The 22,005-nt window shown below is 50.7% G+C and overlaps 1 protein-coding gene across 2 annotated transcripts in view; it reads right to left on the bottom strand.

The window, feature by feature from the left end:
- The window catches only part of SLCO3A1 (solute carrier organic anion transporter family member 3A1), a 163,818-nt gene that overhangs the window by 98,150 nt on the left and 43,663 nt on the right, over positions 1-22,005 (bottom strand). For both annotated transcript variants that reach the window (XM_087829186.1, XM_087829185.1), the window contains exon 2: positions 15,669-16,134. In XM_087829186.1, the coding sequence (XP_087685312.1) occupies positions 15,669-16,134 (466 nt within the window). The remainder of the gene's footprint in view (positions 1-15,668; positions 16,135-22,005) is intronic.

The following is a 22,005-nucleotide window of genomic DNA, read 5'->3' as shown; positions in this document are numbered from 1 at the left end:
AAAGAAGCCTCCTGTTAGGCAGTCGTGGAACTGACCGATGCTTGGCAGCCTCATTCCTCTGGCTGGCTTGAAAATGTCACCTGTCACAAATAACAAAGAAGAAGTCCTAGCGAGGGTTGAAAATGTATTAAGAGTGGCCTTCGAGAGAGATCTCGCTGGGTTTGGGGGTTTGTTTTTTGGCTGCAGTTAGAATCTGAGAACTACAAAACCTATAGTAACTGTGTCAGGGAATATTGTCAAAAGCCTTTAAAAGCAGTAATTTGTCAAAAAAATGATATAGGCTACCCGACTGGACTCTTTATTTTAAAACGATTAAGAAAGGTGACAAAAAATGTTGGGAGAAGCGGGCCTGGCTGGGTCTCTAGGCTCCTATATATCTTGCCAGGTGTGCCAAGAATACATACACTGGGCAGGTATCTGTTGCTAGTAAGAAATTATTATTAATTCTTAAGGCATGACAATGGCATTGTGATTATTTTTTTAAAGATTATTTTCTTATCTCCACCTGGCCGGTGTTGCTCAGCGGTTGAGCCCGACCTACGAACCAGGAGGCCACGTTTCGATGCCTGGTCCAGGCCCAGGCCCAGGGTTCAGGGTCAATCCCCAGTGGGGGGCGTGCAGGAGGCAGCCGATCCATGACTCTCATCATTGATGTTTCTCTCTCTCCCCCTCTCTGAAATTAATAAATAAAATTTTTACAGAGTCCTTATCTCTTAGAAATAAATACTAAATAATCACAGATAAAATGTCTGAAATTTCTCAAACTGTATGTCTGAAATAATGAAGAAGAGGAGAGATGGGGTGGTGAGGTACAGATGAAACGTGTTGAAATCATCGAGTGATGGGCACATTCAACAATGAGCTCCATTTCAACTCTCTGCTTTCGGATGGGCTCCAAATTTCCCATAATACACAATTATTCCACAAAAATCTCAGTATGGGGGCCAGTTATAATCAGTAGACGCGCTCAACTCTTATTACGTACTCAGAAATATGACTTTGGACAAGTTACTTAATTCTGCTGGGCCTCAGTTGCCCACTCTGTGCCATGGTCATGAGGGAGATGGTGTAAGAAAATGGTAAAGGCCACACTGAGCTCAGGGCCTGGCCCACGGCATGCACTGGACCAAGGGGGGCTCCCACCTCCCAGTTAAGGCATTGCCATGGCTTTAAATTAAAAACCTGCTGAATGCTCATGGATTATTTGCTTAATAGGATCCAGCTGGAGCGAAATGCCTTCTCCGAAGAACATGCTGTCTCTTGTGTGATAAATAATCTCCGTTTTCCCCCTTCATCTACACACACACAGCTAGGTGGCCCCTCTTGGGCTTGGCCCTCCCTGATGCACGGGAAATCAGCACCGTCCCCCCAGCTGTGACTGCCCCCCAAGTTCTGAAAATGCTTCTCCCAGGCAGCCAGCCAGCTCAGGGACGCGGGCTTCCTTCCTGAGCCTGGGTGAGAGGCTTTGTCAGGTTATTTTCCTTGCCCGAATAATGCATCACATCAGGGAACAGCATGTGACACCGACGATAAATGGAGTTTACATGAGTCCTTGCTTTGAGAACATGCAGGAGGCTCTTTCATTTTTTTCCTCCAACAACCTACAGGTTGGAAGACGGCCTGTCTCTTTGCAAGGCACCGAGTCATTACTCACACGGGTAAACTCTTCCTGAGCACGTGGTCACTATTTTCCAGCCCCACATCCAAAAATGCACATGTGGGCTCCTTCCGATTGGCCTGGTGTCGCATTCTGCCTTCACGATGTGTCAAGCTCTTGCTTTTTAGGACAGTCGCTGAGAGTTTGCTGAGAAGCAGAGGAGCACATCACTTGGAGAAGGAGCCCCCTGGGCTTGGGTTCCCCTGCTGTCCCTTACTGGGAAGGTTACTCCATCTAGGTGTCCTGATTTCCGTCCTTAAAAGCAGACAATAAAACCTAACTCAAAGGACTATTCTGAGAATCACAGCAGGTAATATAGAGAGAGCGAGCCTGGCCCTGTCTGGCACACATGAAGTGCTTTATAAATGTTTGTTAATATTATTATTATTACTCTTACAGGGTGGTGATAGGTCAGATGCATCCGTGTATCCTCAGTACCTTGCAAAGCGAATGACACATGTTAATAAGCTCTCAATTAATGTTTGTGAAATCAATGCGTGAATGAGTGAAATGTAGGCAGTTAAATTTAACAAGTCTGTTAAAAAGGAGTCAAGGCGTTTTCAGTCTCAGAAATACAGTACTATCATCTTAAATATGTGCGTTCTATTATTACACATAACTATATTATTACTGTTCACTGGGCATGTAATAAATTTCAATTAAATTCCATACAGATGCCTTTTTACTTTTCTGACAAAGGTTCCAGACCAACGTGCGTGTCTCCAGGCTCGCAGACGTTCAGAGCCGGCTTTGGAGCGGTGGCGGTGTGGAGGGCGACTTGGGGGCGGGCCGGATTGGGGACAATCAGACTCGTCCAAGGTGGGTGAAATCGCCTGGGTGAGAGGCACAGCCAGCCTGGCCTGGGGCAGTGAGGTGCAGAGGGCACTGGGGAGCCAGGCACTAGGGACCTTCGGGGGCCCTAGTCGGTAAGAGGTGGCAGCTTTCAAATGCAGGGAGTGCGAGGGAAAGGACAATGTGGGTCAATGATAAAGCAAAGTTGGGAGGAGATTAAGAAATTGAATTTTGGACTTACTGAGCTTAATGCACCTTGACACCCAAGTAGAGATGTCTTTTAACTGCACAGAGATGCTCATAGCAGCGCTGTTCACACAGCCAAGAGGTGGAAGCAACCCAAAGGCCCATCAAGGAATGAACGGGTAAATAAAACGGGGAATGTGCACACAAAGGGCTATTACTCAGCCTTTCAAAAAGAAGGAAATTCTGGCACATGCTACGCCTCGGACGAACCTCGAGGACACTACGCTAAGTGAAACTAGCCAGACACAAAAAGACACACAGCGTATGATTCCACTTTTAGCAGACAGCCAGAGCAGTCAAATCCATAAAGACAGAAGGTAGGGCGGTGGCTGCCAAGGGCTGGGTGCTGGTTAATAGGTACAGAGTTTCAGTTCTGCAAGATGAAAGAATTCTGGAGACCTGTTGCACAGCCCTGAATCTACTTACTGCTACTGAACTATACATTTAAAAAATGGTTAAGCCCAGCCGGGTGTGGCTCAGCGGTTGAGCATCGACCTAGGATCCAGGCGATCGGGGTTCGATTCCCGGTCAGGGCACAGGCCCGGGTTGCAGGCTCCATCCCTAGTCGGGGGCCTGCAGGAGGCAGCCAATCAATGACTCTCATCATTGATGTTTCTCTCTCTTTCTCTCCCTCTCCCTTCCTCTCTCTGAAACCAATAAAGACATATTTTTAAAAAATATATAATTAAATAAAAAATGGTTAAGATGGTGAATTTTATGTTATGTGTTTATCACAATTAATAAAAAATTTCAATTATAAAATAAAAAGCCGGAAATATGGACCTGGAGTCAGGAGACTTTCAAATTGCCAACTGTGCCTCAATACTCCTTGGTCACTCACACCCGGTTTCTGACCCCCAAACCCTCTTTCCAGTCCCCCAGGTAGACCGGTAAGAGATGGTCTGTTGCCAGGCCACCAACAAGGGCTCAGGAAAGTGTGGCTCAAAGGCACAAGGTAAGAGTGTTCAGCCGCCTGGACATCACGCCGTCCAGGATGGAGGCCTTTGCCCCCCTCTAATCCCATGGAAGCCCCTTCTTCTGCTAACACAGCTCATTTCAAAGCACCTTCTATTTTCAAGGCCTTCAGGGCTCCCCAGGGCTAAACCACTGTGGAGACCGATTATTTTCCTGTATTGAAAGGCCTTGGGAAGTATATTATTTTAACTCGTTGGCTTCTACATGTCCTTTAAGTTTTCTTTCTTGTGTGTCCATCGTGACACATGGTGTCTTTTTTACCCTGCCTTCTTGCCATTTCCATCCCAGCTGTGGTCTAGCAGGTTCCAGAGCTGGCTTAGCCAAGCCTGGGCGTGAAAACGCCCCAGCCCAAGTTGCCTAACAGCCGCGAGTGTGCAGCAATCAAGTGCCACTCTGCCTGGAATGCAACAAAGCCATCTGGTGAGCGCGCTTCTCTCTCGCTTTACTACGGGGAGCCTGTGAAAACAATTCACGTGGGTTTTCTGCAGGAGGCGAAGCTTTATCTGATGAGAGTTTTAAAAATTCCCATGGGGAAGCCAGGCCCTGAGCACCTTACACCCATCTAGACAGACCCTGGCCTGTCTAGAAACACATCACCTGGAAACACATGTCCTACTTTACTGCTAAACCAGCAACCAGCTCTAGGTATTTAGCATGGAGGGGGGAGGGAGAGACAGACAGAGACACACGCACAGAGATAAATAATTAGGTAGCCGGGTTAAGCTACTTTTATACCTAGCACAGCACACTTGGGTCCCATGCTATCCTGGTGGGGACATTATGATGTCTAAGGACAGAGGAGGAAGGAAGCCTGGATCAAGACAAGGGAAAGATATGGTCTGTGGCCTGAGTAATCCAGGCCTTGCCATGAACGAGCCCTGGGACCCCCGCACAAGTTGCTTAACCTCCCTCAGCCTCAGTTTCTTCATCTGTACAATGGGAGCAACCACCCTTAGCACCCTGGGCTTTATGAAGGTGGAATGAGAGACCACATGCAAAGCACCCGTCCTCTGACTGTCACACGGCAGCGACCCCATAAACGGAGCTGGTACAGTCAGTGTCACTACGGTCATTCCTCAAACCCGCATGAGCTTACACCTGTCTAAATAAGCAGGCGGCTGTTCAGTTTTCCTCGTGACAGCAGTGAATCCTGAAACTACACGCCTGCTCACAACCAGTAACAAGGCCAACGTTAAAAAATAAAAAATAAATTAAGTCACCAAGGTGCATAGTTATTATTTAATGCGCACCTAGACCAATCGGTTGATCTGGCTGGATCAAGGCAAGGTTCTCTCCCCTGTGATGCAAATGTACAGACTGAGGCCGGAGTTGGGGAAATGACTGGGATCTAATAATAGACGCTGGGCTTTAAAAGGTTCCAAGTGTCCAGGCCCCATTTTAGAATCTATTAGAACCTTGCTGTGCTAATGAGACCTCTTGCTGGGAACCCAAATTCCCTCTGTAAAGTCCATTAACAGCCCACAAGGCAGGTGGGCAAATGTGACTATTCTTGAAGCTCCAGGCCTTGCCCAGGAAGGGAGGCAGCGGGGGGGCTGCATTCACCTGCGCCGCATGCACAGAACATTCTCGAGAAGGCGAGAAAAGCATCTCTCCTCGGGGAGAGATGTGGGTGCACTAACCCCAAACCCCCCTATGCCTCCCACACCTGAAACAGGAGGCAACGGTAAATGGCAAAGACAGACGAAGGTTGCCCAAAGGCATCAACTACCCACCCGCCCCGAAAAAAGGCTGGGATAAGTTTTGCCCATAAAAAGTTTGCCCAATTTATTCATGTACCCAGAAGACTTGGGGGGGGGGGGGCTCGGAACTTCCTGCCTGTTGGTCAGTTTTCAAATTGCCCTAAGAGCATTTTTCTTAGTAAGGGTGCATGGAAAATTTTGACTTTGAGAGTTCAGATTCTATTAATGATCCAAGTGCATTTTGAAAATGTTTTTGCTTTTCGAGCCAAAAACAAAAGTTTTGATTGTCCTATCTGTGCATCAGTTCAAACCAGCACAGAAAAGTTGCTGAATATGACCCAAAACACCCATGGCCAGGCTGAAAGAAGGAACGGAAAATTTCAGCCCCAGTGGACTTCGGGTGGGGGTGGGGGTGGGGGGGGTGCAGGCCCAGAGGACAACTGTCTCCAATGCCACAGAGAACGCATTCTGACTTTTTGTCCTAAGTGACGCTCAGATGCTTCCTGTTGTAAGCACAGCGGCTCCCCAGGGAGCAGATGATGCTGAGAACTGAGCCTGCCCAGCATTCCAGTCCCCAAATGCCATCTGTCACTCCACACAGCCTATCACCTCAACTACCTTGGCTTGTCTCACCCCAAGATGCCTGTTTTCAGGGCCTACTCCTTGAGGATCCAGTGAAAGCTTCCCCACCAGAGCTCACAGATACCTCCATATAATTTTAGAAGGTTGTGGACCTCCCCTAACACACATGCTAGAACCTTCAGCCTCAAGTGGTGCCCAATTCCTCCTGACATTTTTTAGATACACCCCTGGACACCAGCTCTAAAGGGTACACTTCACTTTTTTAGGAGTGTCCACTAGCCACCGAATGCTTTGGTATCTGTAGATTTTTGTCTGCATGTGGACTCAGACACATGCACACAGACACACAGACCCACAGACAGACACACATGGCTTGGCAGGCGTGAAATGGCAAAGCCAAGCTGGGAGTGAAACGTGTTCCTTTAATTGGCTGCCTCCTGACAGTGCAAAGTCCTTCGAGGGGCTGAAGGCAGCTTTGGCAACTCCCCCCACGTCAAGGAGCCAGGCAGGGCTGGTTCTGATTTTTCCATTCAATAAAGAGCCCCATTGAACAAGCCGAGCGAGCTCCACATTCTCCGGCCCACATAAGCCATTTGCTATTTAAACACTCGCTGTCCCCGCCCAGAGCCTGCCAACAGGTTATTTTAAGCTCCTTTTGTTTGTTTTCGGTGGCTGGGGGCAAAGTGGAGGGGGGATCACTTTTGGCCTCTGAGCCCCTGTCCTGCAAATTAAATGTTTATGAAATAATGACAGGAAGGGCTACCGATTTGTATTGCAGAAGGTCAGGAGCTCTTAGGGTCTTTAGAGCATCATGAGTGAACATCTTGCTGTTGTGACCGACTTTGATCAGGGGACAGCTGCCTTTTGTGTGTTTCCTTGGACAAAAACACTTTCCCTAGTGGAAGGTCCTTGGTCAAACCTCAAGAGGGACGCAATTCGGCCCAACACTTACATGACAGGACAGCATTCAGGCCTGATCAGGCGGCATCCTGATGGCTGTAAATGTCAGGAGGGATAATTTACGTGTTCAAGGGATTCTCAGGGCCAGCGCCAGCTTCAGGCACGGCTGGATCCAGGGAGCCCTCCTGCCCTGTCTTTTCCCTGGTCTACTATTCTACCATTCCTAGGCCAAGTTCTCTGTGTCAGCAGCAAATGTGGACATTGGAATCTGGGGGCATTCAGTAGTCTTTGTCTTTTTTCTTTCTCTCTCTCTCTGAGCCCATTTTTAAAACCTCATGGTGGACTGTGTCTCACTCCTGCAGCCACTCAGTGACCAGAGCACTTCCCTGTGTCCTGGTTGGCCATGCCTGGGCCACACGGTCATTTCTGCAGCCAGCTGGGACCACATGGGATCAGAAGAGGCAGTTTCCCAGTGAAACAACAGGGTGCTGGACAGACAGAAGGAAAGGTCCACAACAAAGACTCTCACGTGAGGCATTCTAACACCAAAGACTTCTCTATGGCAATGAAGGAGTCGGGTCCCACTGAGAAGAAGGCCACCAGCCTCCAATCCCAGTGTTACCCACAGCAAGTCATGACCTTCTACAGGCACCTAACCCTTCCCCGCACCGGCTCCCGCACAGTGCTTCTTGCAGGTGAGAAGGGAAAAGAGGGAAATAACCAAGATAATTCTCTCTCGGAAAGGACAAGTCCATAGTCTAGAAACAATCTAAAGAAAAAATACGCATGTTATTCAGGAAAATATCTCAGAATCTTTTTTATGTAAGAATAATACCGGTGTTACAGCCGAAAAGAAAAATAAAATGGGTCTGATTCCACTAGGAGGTAAGAGGCTGGTGATTCCATGGAGAGAAAACGCCCTTGCGTGGCCTACACCTTTCCTGTGAATCCTCTAGGTCAGCCTGGGCCTCTCTGGTCTTACATCCTATCTATCAAAGGCTTCGATGCTGGGCTCTAAAAAAATCTCTGAGCAAAGATGCTCTTGACGGGCAGTGCACATCCACAGGCCCCACAAACCCCAAGTGGTACTGGCTTCGGGATCCCACCCCCCCCAAGGAGCTGTGAGCAGCATTTTTCTTCACCTGGCCATGCTTAGCTTGGAAAGCTGGCTTCACTTCTTTTCTTTTCCATCCTGAAATTCCCATTTTTCCGAGACAGGAAGCAAAGCCCCAGCCAGAAGAGCACCCCAGAGGCTCGCTCGGCAGGAGGCATTCGCTCATTTCTGTCCCTGTGTCCTGTGTTTGTGCAACAGGCCCCCCCCCCTTCCCCAACCCAACGCCCATGTCACTGGGAACCACAGCAGACACCACTATTTACTCTGTGCCATTCAGGGCATGCAACTGCTTTCCTTTCCTCCTTCCTTCCTTCCTTCCTTTCTTATTTACTTATTTGCTATTCAAAGGACAGATGCCATCTGATGTGGACGGTCTAGAGCACAGGGCCCCAAATGCCAAGCCCCTGATGTGTCTGAGCTGATGTGACATGGAGCTGATCCACAGAGCGTTTGCAGAAGATGTCAAATAATTTGGCAATTCAGTCTGCTTGAAAAATATGCATTTCTAGTCTCCTAAAAATCAGAATATCTGCCAAGACTGACTTTGCATTACACTGGGCAACGAATGGCATAGACGAGGCAAGGGCCTCACTTCCCAGCCTCACACAGTCTCGTTTGCTAGCGGAGCCCCTGCCACGCCTGGGATTGCCACCCCTGAGTTCATCTTCTGGAAAAAGTCACAGCAAAACCAAATGGCCGATTTCCAGCTCACACTGAATCTCTCTGAACTAACCTGAGCTTTTCAAGTTTTCAGCAAATGTGCACAAGGCTATAGCCTCGAAGATGTTCATCGCCCGAATATCCAAATCACAAATTTCAGCATTTCTAGATTGACGAAATCTTATGCAATTCTCTGAAACAATGTCTATTGTTTATGATATACAGAAAGTTTACACTATATCAATTGCTAAAAGCAGGTTTACTTGTGAGATGGTCTTAACTAAGTAAAAATATATACAAAGAAAGGCTGGAGTGAAATAAACCTAAATTTTGACAGTATATTCTATAGGTCCCTGGGTTATAAATTATTTAAGTTTTCTTATTATATTTTTGCTTTTCCCAACTTGACTAAAATAACACATTCTTTAAAAAAAAATAAAAAATAGTGCACCAATATTTATAAACAAATTCAGAAGCAATGTGCTGGAACCCAGAAAGGCAACCAACACATCGCATTGGGGCGACGGGCATACAAAGTGGGGCCTCCAGATATGACATATAAACCAGATAGCCTGCCCCTGGGGCAACACTAGCACTTTATGTATTTTGTGATGAGCTGCAGAAAGCGGTCTGCAGGCAAAAAAGAGCCCTGCTGATTGAATTCAGGACTGAAGAGGTTGCTATTCTCACATCTCCTAGATGGATTTTACCCCAGGCTGAAAATCGGGATCAAAATGCTCCTGTAAATAGACCTGCCTGTGTGTTTAAATAAGTTAACCACTTTCTCCTGCCTCAGTCTCTATCCCTAGCAATAGAGGTGTCATGACCATGAAGATGATCCTCACCACAGACATGATACCTGATGCAAACTTGGCCTAGCAAGGCCTTGTGAGGTCGATCCCGGTCTTTGTTTTTTCTGATAAAGAAACAGGCTCAGGTCAGCTGGAAATGTCTCTAAAATCCCAGTGGCAGGTCTGTGGAGGAGCCAGGAATTCAATCACAAGGGTGTGAGGACTCCAGGGCCCACGCATGGTGTCCTGTGCAAGGTGACCCAGGCCTTGGGTGAGCACAGCAGTGATTCCATGACCCACGGGCCATGAGTTATGAGTGGCTGCAAATGAACAATACCTACCAGCCCAGGAAATATGGAATTGCCAGATAAGAGCCACATGCACGTTTCCTGGCACGTTGCTCAAACACACTGAAAATGCCACGTGAGCAGCAGAAACGGAACACAGCCCAAGCCAACTGCCCAGTGGCGCAGTGTCATTAATTTTAGAAAAAGAAATTAATGGGGGAAACTTCAACATCAATGAAGTTGCAATAGCATAATGAGCTGTGCTTGCTCCCAGGGGGGACAGCTGTTTAATTATTTTTCCAGATGAACTGCAGTCACTGGGTATCTGATCCATACCGGACCCAGGCTCTTTGGAGAGTTAAAACACATTTTACCCAATGTCAGGTTAAAATAAAAACTCATCAGAAGCAAAATAACTCTGGGGTCTCCCAGGGCTCTCAAGCAAAATTTGGGGGGGGTTTTTTCCGGTTGCTGGCTGGTATTAGAGTGACCTTTGCACTAAACCAACAACTGGCAAATGAAATCTGAGAATAATTTTCTTTGCATCATTAGCAGGAACACGGAGGGCTCCACTGGGTTTCAATATAAGTGATAAAGAAAACATGACACATCCAGGCCTGATACATGGGCCTCCTGACTTGCAGCGGTTGCTCTGTGTGTCCCGACATCCCGCAAGGGTCCCATTCTTCCCGGGCACGCAGAGGGTCCCCGCAGCTCCCATGCCACCTACACTCTGTCTCCGTGTCTTCGTGCACACGTGTCAGTGTTGTACGTGTGTGTGTCTGCCGGACACACCTGCATGACTCGAAATGTTCTAGTTTCATCTGGAGCCCATTCTGCATTTTTCAAACAGCACCCACACCTCATACGACTGCACAGAGCTACACACAGACACACACACAGACAGACACCTGAATGCATCTAAAACTGGTGGAACCTGAGCACGGATGACCAGTGGCACGATTTCCTAATTTTGATATTGTACTAGAGTCATGCAAGATGTTACCAAGAGGGAAAGTGGCTGAAGGGTACAGGGGACTTCCCTGGATTTTGCAACAACTTGTGATTCTTTATTTCAAAATGAAAAGTAAAAAAACAAAACAAAAAAAAACTATGCCCACAAATAATCCCTTGGGTGCCTTGAAAAACCAACCAACTAACCAACATGACACTGCAGCTCCTTATAGAAAAGTTAGGACAAGAGACCAAGAGTCTCGGTTGGGTTTGGCCCTGGGGCCCTTGGTAATAACTGTTATGGGCTGAATCGTGTCCCCTCGAAATGAACACGTTAAAGCTCTAACCCTCAGAAGGTAACTGCACTGTTTTGGGGAACAGGGCCTGAAAGGGGTAAGGAAGGTGAAATGAGGTCATATGAGTAGGTCCTCATCCAGTCCAACTGGTGTCCTTCTAAGAATTACCAAAACATGGCACAGGAATCACAATTTTTCAGGGCAGGTCCAGAGGGCAGAACCAGCACCAGAACCAGCACCAGCCTGTGGCAAGCTGAAAGGAGACAGGTTTCTAACACAGCATAAAGCCAATTTCCTACTGGCCACCGTGGTTCAAAAATAAAATGACCAGCCACGTAAGGGTACAGTGTCCACAATTCACGGAACATACCAGCTGCCCCGGCCTCAGGAGCCTCAGCTCTGCCCTGTGCCCATCTCTCAAAGCACAGCCTCCTTCTAGAACCCTAACCCGACTCTTAGCCGGAGCCAGCCTCGCCTCTCCTTCCCACTCCCCCCTCTGTCTGGCTTTGACACCCACTCCCCATTCCAATAGTACCTGTCCCCCCAGATCTGAGACACCTGCTCCCTTCTCACCTTCCTGGCTCCTATAATTTTTACGTCCTGAAGTTTCCAGGCTCTCCTGTGGCATGCCCTGACTCGCACTAACCCCTGGGCCACGGTCCCCTTTGCCCCACCCCAGCCTGGTGACAGGATCCAGATGCACCTGGAAAGAAACACCACAGCCCCATCCAGCTAAGCTACCTTAGGCAACTTATTTAACCTCCCAGAACCACAGCCTACCTGTCTGCCTCATGTATAACAGCACAGAATTAAAAATCCCATGTCCAACAATAGAGTGCAATAAATACTGAGGTATATATTCACGAGGGAATGTTCAGTATGCAGTAATAATGTCACAGAAGAATATTTAGTGACACAGAGAAATGTTCATGAAATATTAAGAGAGAAATTAAGTTGCAAAGCACTGTTTATTATCAACGCTATTTTTTGCAGAAACTACCAGTGCACAAAAAAAGACAATCATAAAGCTAAGCATAATTATTTTCCAATGAGTCTTTCTTTCTACTCCGCAAGTTGTCAACGGTGTTAATACTTTTTAACTAGAAATAAAGTTATTTTTAAAATCTTGAACACTCTCATCTTGGCTTATTCCTCCATAAAACAAAAAACAAAACAAAAGACAACCACCAACTGACACAGCAACCTAACAAAAGGACACGGTGATGCCCTGGCCGGGGGCTGGGTTGGTTGGAGCATCGCCCTATGCACCGAACGGTTGCGGGTTCGATTCCCAGTCAGGGCACATAGCTAGGCTGCAGGTTCGATACCCAGTCAGGGTGGGTTCAGGAGGCAACTGATCGACGTTTCTCTCTCTCTCTCCCCCCACCAAAAAAATCAATAAACATACCCCTGGGTGATGCTTAGAAAGAAAAAAAAAGGCCACAGTGAGTCCATGACATTAGCCACTTATTCTTGCCTATGATACAATGTGCTGTGTGTTTTGAACTTGGAGACGCAGGGCAGCTAAGAAAACTGGGCGAAGGGAAGGTCACCACTTGGATTAGTGCCATGAGTGGACCCCCAAAGGGTCAATTCTTGGACCCCATCGAGTGGCTCCAGTGCCACTCTGCCCGATCCGTCCCTCTAGGAAGACAGTGAGTGCCACGTGTCACCCCCGGGGTTGCTGTGTAGCCTCGCAGCCAGACGTGGCTCCACATTGTGCCGCAGTCAAAGGCCTGCCAGCAGAGCCGTGTCCCCATTCACTGGGCTTTGTCCCCTGGTAATGGGCTCCCTTGGCTGCCTCCCCAGGCTGGAATGAAGCGGCTGCAGAACAGAGCCAGCCAGAGAAGCCCCTTGTGAAGGCCCATCGAGGACTCGAGGAGCTTGGCAGGGGCTCGGCCACCAGAGGCCAAGGCAAACCCGAAGTCATGTCGGTGGAAAACGTCAGCTTGACTCAAGATGCCAGGCGTCACTCCCCCCTGCTTGCAGTGGGGCCGATGGCCCTGCCACAGACGTGCAGAGGGCACCCGTCTAGCGACCCACTCTGCGGGCAGCCCCGGGGCAGGTCTTGTCACCAGGGCCTTGCAGCCTGGGCATTGCACGGTTTCAGTCCCCTTTCCCGCTGACATCCACGGGGAAGGGTCAGCTGCGAACAAGCTGTGTGTGACACATGCAATATTTCTAATCCTTTCGATCTCCAAGCCACGCTCATTTTTCAGGCCTATGCCCAGACAGCTGGGCCGGGCCTCTCTACCTTGGCCAGCTTTCCAGGCGCCACACCCCAGAGGCACACTGCTGGCCCACCCCAATGGGTACAGTTTGGCCCGCAATCCCAGCACCAGTCCCTTCAGACTTTCCTCCTCTCTGCAGGGGGTTAAGAGGCCTTAATTCACATCGATCCTCTTCAGGGGGCTCCTCCAAATACTTCCCGAAGCAAATTTAGCGACTTCAGGAACTAGATCCCTCTTACAGCAGATAAATGCTAACAGTCTCACGGTCACTAACGCTTTTCTATGACCTGCGCCATAAATGAATGAACCAGCTACATCCTGCATGTACTGCGGTCCTCTCAACTTGCTCCTGAAGAATTCAAAGCACACGCGAAATAAAAGGCCACCAGGGCACCTACTGAGGCCACCCGTGCAGGGGGCTTGCTCTCTGCCGGTCCCTGGAAACAAAGGCCCACGAAACCCGCAGGGAGACACTCGGAGGGTCCATCCCCATTTGTTTTGGAATTTGGCCAGATGGCCCAGAGCCACCAAGATGTCCATGCACCATGCAAACAGCAGATGCTCTCTGACTGCCTAACTACCGTAGAGGAAAAGGGCAGCCAAGCAGAAATTTGGCCAAAACCTTCATCCTGACAAAGGCTCACTGCAAATCCCACAGATAAAAGCTCAGAGCTGGACAAGGCCCCTCTGCCCACGCCTCCACCTCCCCCACCTGAAACCAAAATGCCTCCTCACCTTAAAGCTTTGCACACACCAACCAGGCCCCATCCAGGGCAGGGAGATACCAAAGCCCAATGCGTCCGGGGAGACTCCCCAAAAGAGGGCCAAGTCTGCAGCTCAGGGCACAGGCCCCGAGCAGATGCGATTTAGCAGCGCTGTGACTGAGAAGGGATTCCAGGGAGACATTTTTCTATTTAATCCCATCATCAGAGACAAGAACTCAGCCTTTCACTCTCCATTTCCTTCTCTGCACTCTGATTTATCTACTTGCTGTTCTCACCGCCAGAAAACCTCTCTCCCAGGGCCCTAGGGTGACATCCATCAAGTCAGAGGCCAACTGTCCCGCTGGACCTCGGGAGGCGATTTCAGACACACGCTGTGGGCCCATGTCCTAGTCTGCCACAGAGTCGCACGGAGTGGCTTTTGCTCAAGCTTCAAAAGTAACAAAATGCCAATGATTTCCTTAGACCCCTCTCCCCAGCTTCACACACAATCATGGGAGCCCCTAGCTGCGTGGGGAGAGGGACTGGCCATCCCTGGCCTGAGCAGTCTTCCCTTCTCCTTTGCGTCCCATGGTTATTAGGTCGTGCCAGGCTCACAGGTACCACCTTTCCCACCTTGGGCCCACCCACAGAGGGCTGACACGTACATCTGGGGCCTATTTGTTCACCCAAAGCATCTACTGCAAGGCTCGGACGAAAAGGCACCGAGGAAAATCAGCATTCAGGGGTACAGCACTTCCAGGCCCCAGCATTCAGGGGTACAGCACCTCCAGGCCCTCCTGGCTCAGAAAACTTGGGCAACGTATGCTGGAAGCTTGGCAGATAGGAAGCTTTGTGTCAAATTCTACGGTAACCCAACCTCCACGTTATAAGGACCTTTATATCTCAAGGCACACTGCTTTCTAGGAGGCACAAAGCTTCCACGGGTAGAGGTAAGTTTTTCAAAGCTCAGCGCTCAGCGGCTGGGAATGTGTCCTACCGTCCAACAGCTTGCGGGAAACGAAATTATACTCGGGAAACAAAAGACAGAGATGCTAGGGCAGGCCAGCCCTCGTCGTTCAAACGGCTTTGCAACAGGACCCAGAAGCAGTGACTGATGACCAGGGTGTCCGGGCCACCTTGCAAAGAGGGGACACTCCCGCTTCCTGTAAGAGCAATTCTCCACTTTTTAACCGCATATCTGCAAACGGATTCTATGCTTCCAGTCGAAAATATCAGAAACTCATACAGAGCAAAACAGTTTTTAAAAGCTCATGCATACCTTATTTCTTCCAAAATACCAAGTTCCAGTATGTACTCCCATTACAGAAAAAAATGACTCCAAGTCACCAACTCCGGATGATACCAAGCCCAACTCTACCCTGGTGGCTAACGCCAGAGGGCCCAAAGTCCACATGCAGAAAAGAAAAGGGCAGACAAACCATAAAACTCCTCCTGCCCATGTCTTCCCTCTCGAGGTCTCTCAACGCTCTAGCACAACAGAGCTCAGATTCTGCACAGTGCAACCCCCTGGGGAGCTTTTTAAAAACGCATCCCGCCCAGGTTGCACCCCATGCCAACCACGCCACATTTTCTGGGGGTGCCACTCAGACATCAGCTTTCAAAAATCCCTGAAGTTTTTGAAGCCAAGCCTGAGCACCAGTGCCCGGGCAAAATACAAAGCTCACAGGCCCCCCCTTTCCTTCCTTTCTCAACACGCCCAGATGGCCAGCAGCGCGCAAAGCAAGGGGAACCGCACCCCGGCCCCGGGGCTGCTCCTACCTATATAGAGCGAGGAGTCCTTCCTCCGCACGTGGTCGTCGATGTAGGAGACGCCCAGGGGCTGCACAGGGGTAGCACCGATGCCCAGGAGCACCTGGGCCCCGATCAGCAGCAGGTACATCATGTTGGTGGTGGTCCGGCTGCGGCAGATGAGGTCGGGGTCAGGCCCCTGGTCGCTGCCAGTGCCATTGGCGGCGCACACATCGCGGCCCTCGGCGCCCCAGCGGATCTCGCCCGCCTCGTACTTGTACTGGTGGGTCAGGAACTCGGGCAACGCAGACAGCAGCGCCCCCAGGGCCATGACGATGCCCCCGCAGCCGATGAGGCGGGGCCGGTGCCCGCGAGCCCCGAAGTAGCTCACGAACAGGATGAGCGCCAGGTTCCCGATCTCGAAGCTGCTGGCGATCACACCCACGTCCGCGCTCTGCAGGTTGAACCTCCGCTCCAGGGTGGTCAGCACGCTCACCTGCAGGCGGCAAAACCAGAATCCCAGCGTCAATCCCGGTGGGCTTCAAGGGGGAAGCTCCCTTCCGGCCTCGCGGGGGCGCCGCCCGCCTAGGCCCCGCCTAGGCCCCCCCACTTGGGGCCTTGTACCAGCTGCAAAACAGGCCCCTGTGCGGGGTGTTTTAAATCTGAAGAGTCCAGCGAACGTTACCTTAGTGTGGCAACCCTAATGACATGGTTCAAGAATGAACTTTCTCACTGGCAATGAAATTTTTCTGGGCCCCTTTCCATCCTGACAGGCTCTGCCTCTACTCAGGAAACACAATTTCCCCTACTCCATAGCAATTTAGAGCCCGTGCATCCTGTAAAAGTCCAGAAGCCCATGGTTTTTACAGGCTCCCAACCACAGCCTATTTACAAAGCCCCTTCTGAGGGAACACAGGAGCCAGGGGCTTCTCACCAGGAGGCTAGCAACCTAAATAAATAAGAAATAAATAAGTAAATAAACCTGGATGGCAAAATAGACAAGCTAGATGAGTTCCTTAGGATAATCATTAGCTCTTCACTCTCTTCTAGACATTTCCAAACGATGCAGGTGTCCCTAGAGGCTGCCAGGCAGATGCACCCTGACTGTCCCGGGCCCTATATCCCCACCACGGCCCCTCGGAAGGAACGGTTTCAGGCTTTCCCCATCTTTGCCTTACATTTGTCTTAACAAATATTTACTGAGTATCTGCCGTTGGCCCAATAACGCCCCAGTCACAAAAGATAGAAAAACAAAAGATGTCCCCTGGCCTCAGCATGCGGCCCAGCGGAAAGGCAACGCAGAGCAGCTGGATGTCACCCTCACGCTGCAAACACCCCACTAGGTGGAGAGGCTTCATGTTCAGGCTTCTTCCATGGAGAGGTCATGTAAATGGCCTTTCTCTCCTTTTGCTTGCAGGTTCCACACCAGGTCGTATAAGCAAGACAAGGGCTCCCGTCATGGGAGCTCTGACAGCCCCAGTGAGGGAGTGAAGAACTTGCTCGCCAAGGGACCACAGGGAGCAAAAGTCAGGCGGTGTGATTTAATAACGAAAGGGACACCAGTAGGCCAGGCGGGCTGGGGACAAATCATAAGGCGTCAGATAGATGCCTCCTAAAGAAATTAGACAACCCTGGGCAGATCACAGAAGGAGGGACGCCCGGTTTGAATCTCACCTACTCTTTCCTTTATTAGCTTTGTGACTTGCGTCAAGTTATTCAACCTGTTTGGTTTCTCTGAAATAAGAACAGCATCCCCCTACTAGGATGGATGGAAAGATTAGACACGATATGTGCCAAGTCCCTTCACACAGAGCAGCCCCTCGCTACCTGGCAGGGGAGCGCAGGGAGGCAGCAAAGCAGAGGCACGCAGGGCCGGGCTCGGGGGCCAGAAGGCCTGGGTGCACCCCGGCTCTGCGACAGGACACCCGGTGCGCTCACCTTCCCGAGTCTGTAAAATGTGGACACGAGTTCGACCTCTTAGGGCGGGGGGCAGGAGTAAAGATCATATGTGTGTAAGTGCTGGGTAAGCGCTCGCTACAACTATTCTCATTTATCTGCGGCCATCAAGGGACATCAAAGGTTTCTCAAGCCTAAGAGTGACCCCAGGGATGGCCACAGGATGGATGACGAATGCTGGGGGAGTGGAGAAATGAAAGCGGGCAGAGGGAAAGGCTGGGCTATTATTAAAAGAGAGAGAGAGGAGAGATCTGAGTCAATACAGTGGTAATAAAAATGAACAAAAAAATGGAGCATGGAAGAGCAGGATTATATTTTTGGGGAGGCTGGGCTGTCAGCTCATTGAAGGGGGGGTGCTAAGGAACGAGGGAGGGTCCCATGGACCTAGCCTTCCTTCAAAGGTATAAACGTGCACAGTTGTGGACACCCATGAAACCACACCTCCCTGCAGGGCACAGGCCCCCACACACACACTGTGCACGCCTGTGGTGCTCAGCACACCTCTGCTCCATCTGCCTTTATTACAAACAACAGGAGCCCAGTGATCCTCCTCAGCCTTACTTCCAACTCCGCACCTTCCAACAGGCTCCTCTAGCCCTGAGGCTCCCCACGCCCGAAAAATTTCACGTGGCTGGGCCCCCCCGGTTTCTCACCAACTGGTCTGGGAGAAGCCTGGGCCCCCGGATTTCGTGAAAGCCCCCAGGTGACTTTGTGGGGCGCACAGCACTGTGGTCAACCCCTCAGCGGAGCAGGGGTCCAGCACTGACACAGCCCCCCCCCCTCCCCCCGCCATGACCAACGACAGGACATCTGGGTACCCCTCTGTCACTTGTGCTCCAATTCTGATTCCCATTTCCACGGTGCTTTCTAACCCAGTCAAGGCCAGCTCACAACTCAGCCCTAGTTATGTGGCTGGATAATTCTTTTCCAAACACCAAGTATTTGCAATTGTCGAGAAAAGAGGTTTAGCGGGGGCTGGTCTCATTAAAAGGGCTTTCCAAGACTCCCCCAAAGGTCCTGAAAGGTCTGAGTAAAAGCAAAGGCTTCATTCAGTCACCCCTTTCCCTGGTAACACAAGGCCTATAACAGGGACTGCGGTGTGGCGGGGACCTCAAGGCAGGCAGCCTGACTGCCTGGCAGGTGGGGGCCCCGGAGTGGCACCCAGGCCATTGGGGTGATGCCCAGAAAAGGCCAGATGCAGAATCAAGCAGGGACACACCCAGGCAGGGTCCCCTGGGTCCCCTAGAGTCACCTGGAGCAGGCTGGTGGGTCTGCGGCCTGGTGGTCTCCACCACAAGAGTAAAGGACAGTGAAAGTGGCAGGAAGGGGTGGGCGGGGGGGACAAGGGACAGCAGAGCCCTATTTCATTTCTGCCACGAGGCTTAACGACACCCGGCCTTGGCAGCATATCTGAAACACGACAACCGCTCCTTTTGAGCAGGTGTGCCCTGTCATAAACTATCACGCAGGTGTGGACATTTATGATGACAGATAAGGGTGGAGGGATGGAGACAGCTGTGGGCAAAAGACAAATAATCAGCTTTTTTTTTTGAGAGAGAGCTGACGCCTGTGCCTGCAGCCTGCTCTTGGCAGGGCGGCCTGCAGGGGTGACAGGAATAAGTGGGGTCTTCGCCTCCGTGACTCAGCCTCAGGAAAGGATCAGTTAGGTCACAAGCTAATGTCTTCAGTCACTTAAAATGCAATTTTGAGAAGATGGGGTTAAGCATGCACGAGGCCACACCCCCCACTTGTGGCTCTTGTGTGGCAGTGAGCAATCCGTCTTTGTTCGAGGGACATGGGTCCTAAAGGGAACGACCGTCTTCCCTTCAGAACTACTGGAAAACATCTTGATCGCTGGAGACCAAGGAGACAAAACCCCAGGAGGAAAACAAAAGTGGAAGTGTCCTTGCCCTGTGCCAAGTAAATATGAAGTTATTAAAAGAATGCAACAGTTATCAGGTTTCTACTGCCACAATTAAAAAAAAAAAAAGGGGGGGGTGCATCTCAAAATCTCCTGGAACCCCTGGTAAAAAACAGAGTCCCCAACCCTGAGTGGAGGGCCGGGAGTCTGAGGTTTTATAAAGCTCCAGGGGTCTCATGCCCACCGGGGACTGAGGACCACACACTGGCACTGCAGGGGTCCCCCCAGAGCTGTGGTTGTCATCCTTGGGTGGCAGCAAAGTCACCCGAGGCTTCTGGCCTGCTGGGCTCCCACCCCAGAGGGAGTGGATGGGCGGCTCTGGAATGATCTAAGGGCTGATCGTTGTAACAAGCGCCGGGTGATGCCAATGGTGCTGATCAGGGCGTCTGGCTTTGGGAACCGCAGCCCCCCTGGGCCCCTCTCTACAGCAAACCCACCCCGCTCAGGATGAAAGAGCTTATTTTTTTTAGCCCTGGCAGGTCTGAGTCAGTGGTTAGAACATCTCGACCCGATGGCCGAAAGGTCACAGGTCCCATTCCCGGTCAAGGGCCCAGGACCTGGGCTGCAGGTTCGATCCCGGCCCCAGTCGGTCTACATGGGGAGGCAAGTAATCGATGTTTTTCTCTCTCTCTCTCCCTAAAAAATAATAATAAATAAAATAAATGGAAAAATATCCTCAGATGAAGGTTAAAAAAAAAAAAAAAAAAAGTTAGTTTTTTAAAAATTAGATACCCACTGAAGGCACCCCCTCGTTTCCGTTCAGAGAGAAACTGCCCTGTATGGGGAAGGTAGGCCGCGCTTGGGAAAGGCTCACCTCTTAGGTGCCTGGGGTTCGGTCAGGCCAGCTGCAGAGATGGGGGTCCAGCCCCAAAGGGAGGCCGTCGGGTCATGCCGTCAAACATGCCAGAGGACACGAGGCGCCAGAGACCACAGCAGGTGCAGATGAGCCCTGCTCACCTCCCAAAGGGTCAGGCTGCCAGGGACACAGTCAGACGCCAAGCTCCTCAGAGCAGCACCAGGAGCTGGAATTATTCCCGTGAGCCCTTTGGCTTCCCTACACCCATGTGCGGGGGGCCTGGGCCTAAAGCAGAATCATCTGGAAAGTTTTTGAAAAGCACCAGCACCTGCCTCTCCACCCCCACGACAGCCAAGACTGATGTACCCTGTGAGCTGGGCCCGGGCAGGAGGCCTTTCAAAGCTCCCCAGGGGGACCCCAGTAGGCAGGGAGGCAGAGGTGTGTGTGCACACAGACACTGCATGGATGCACATACGTGATGTTTGCAACAGTGCAGCCAGGTCCCATCAGTGTGGCACTGGAGCAGGGGAGCCTTGAGTTCAAATCTGCCTTTGACAGATGTGCATATGTTATAATGCAGCGACTTAAACACTTACGATGTATCCACTTTGCACATTTTATTGCACGCGTTTTAAGCTTTAATTTAAAAATATTTTTTAAAAGCGGGGAAGAAATGTAGCTTTGACAGCACTTGGCCGAGTCGATGGTTCTGAGCCTGTTTCCACATCTGCACAGCGGGACTATGATGCCTGAGTGCGTGTTACGCGACCGCAGCTGGCACACAGTAGGTGCACTGGTGTGCGTGCTTTGTCTTCTATTCCATGCACAATGCCTGCTCCCTGGCACAGGCAGGAAGCCTAACTGGGACTGGGACACAGTGCCGGCCTGTGGCACTTTACAGTCTGAGATGAGCAGAAAGACACAATCAACTAACAACACAGCCTCTAATTCAGGGGCCTGGAGAGGCAAAGGGCTCGAGGGGATCAGAACATACTGCGCTGGGGAAAAGCACGTCCACGGGACAACAAGGGTGAACTGGACTGTAACAGATTTGGGGGAGCCAAGGGGGTGCCTCGACATTCCCAGAGCAAAGATCGGAGGTGGAAGGAGGCCTGGCACGCCCGAAGGAAAATTCAGACAACCCCTAGGGAAAGCAAAGACCTTTTGACCACACAGCGCTGAGAGGAGTCAGCGGAGAGAAAATGGCCTTGAAGGCAGGCCCTTGATCTGGAAGGCAATGGGGAGCCAAGGGAGGTTCTTGAGGAGGAGCCATCCATCAGCAACATTATCCTGGCGTTGTTGCAAAGTATGGAGTGAGAAGAAACTGCCTGGGCAGCTATTTCAACAGTACTGCTGAGAAATGAGGCTTCAGCAGGGCAATGCTGGCAGGACGTCAAAGGAGGGAGTCTGCGAGAGAGAGGCCTCTAAAGAAAACCCTTCTGCTCCAAGGGGCACAAGACACGGCAGAGCCCAACAGGCTGCCCCTGGGGACCTGGAGGAAACTGCAGCCTCAAACCACATGCCCAGCAGCGGGGCCCATGTCAGGGAGCAGACGTGGAAGGAGTCCAGGAGACATGAGCCTCAGGTCAGACTGCAGTAATGCCAAGGAAGGTTCTGGAATAGGGGTGGGCTCATTTTTTCTTCCATAAAGGGGCAGAGAGTTAATATTTTCGGCTTCCAGCCCACATGCTCTC

The sequence above is a fragment of the Miniopterus natalensis genome, chromosome 22 (assembly GCF_054644295.1).
Source record: "Miniopterus natalensis isolate mMinNat1 chromosome 22, mMinNat1.hap1, whole genome shotgun sequence".
In the NCBI taxonomy this organism is placed as follows: Eukaryota; Metazoa; Chordata; class Mammalia; order Chiroptera; family Miniopteridae; genus Miniopterus; species Miniopterus natalensis.
Note: the sequence above shows the minus strand (reverse complement) of the source record. Positions and strands in the feature narration are given on the sequence as shown.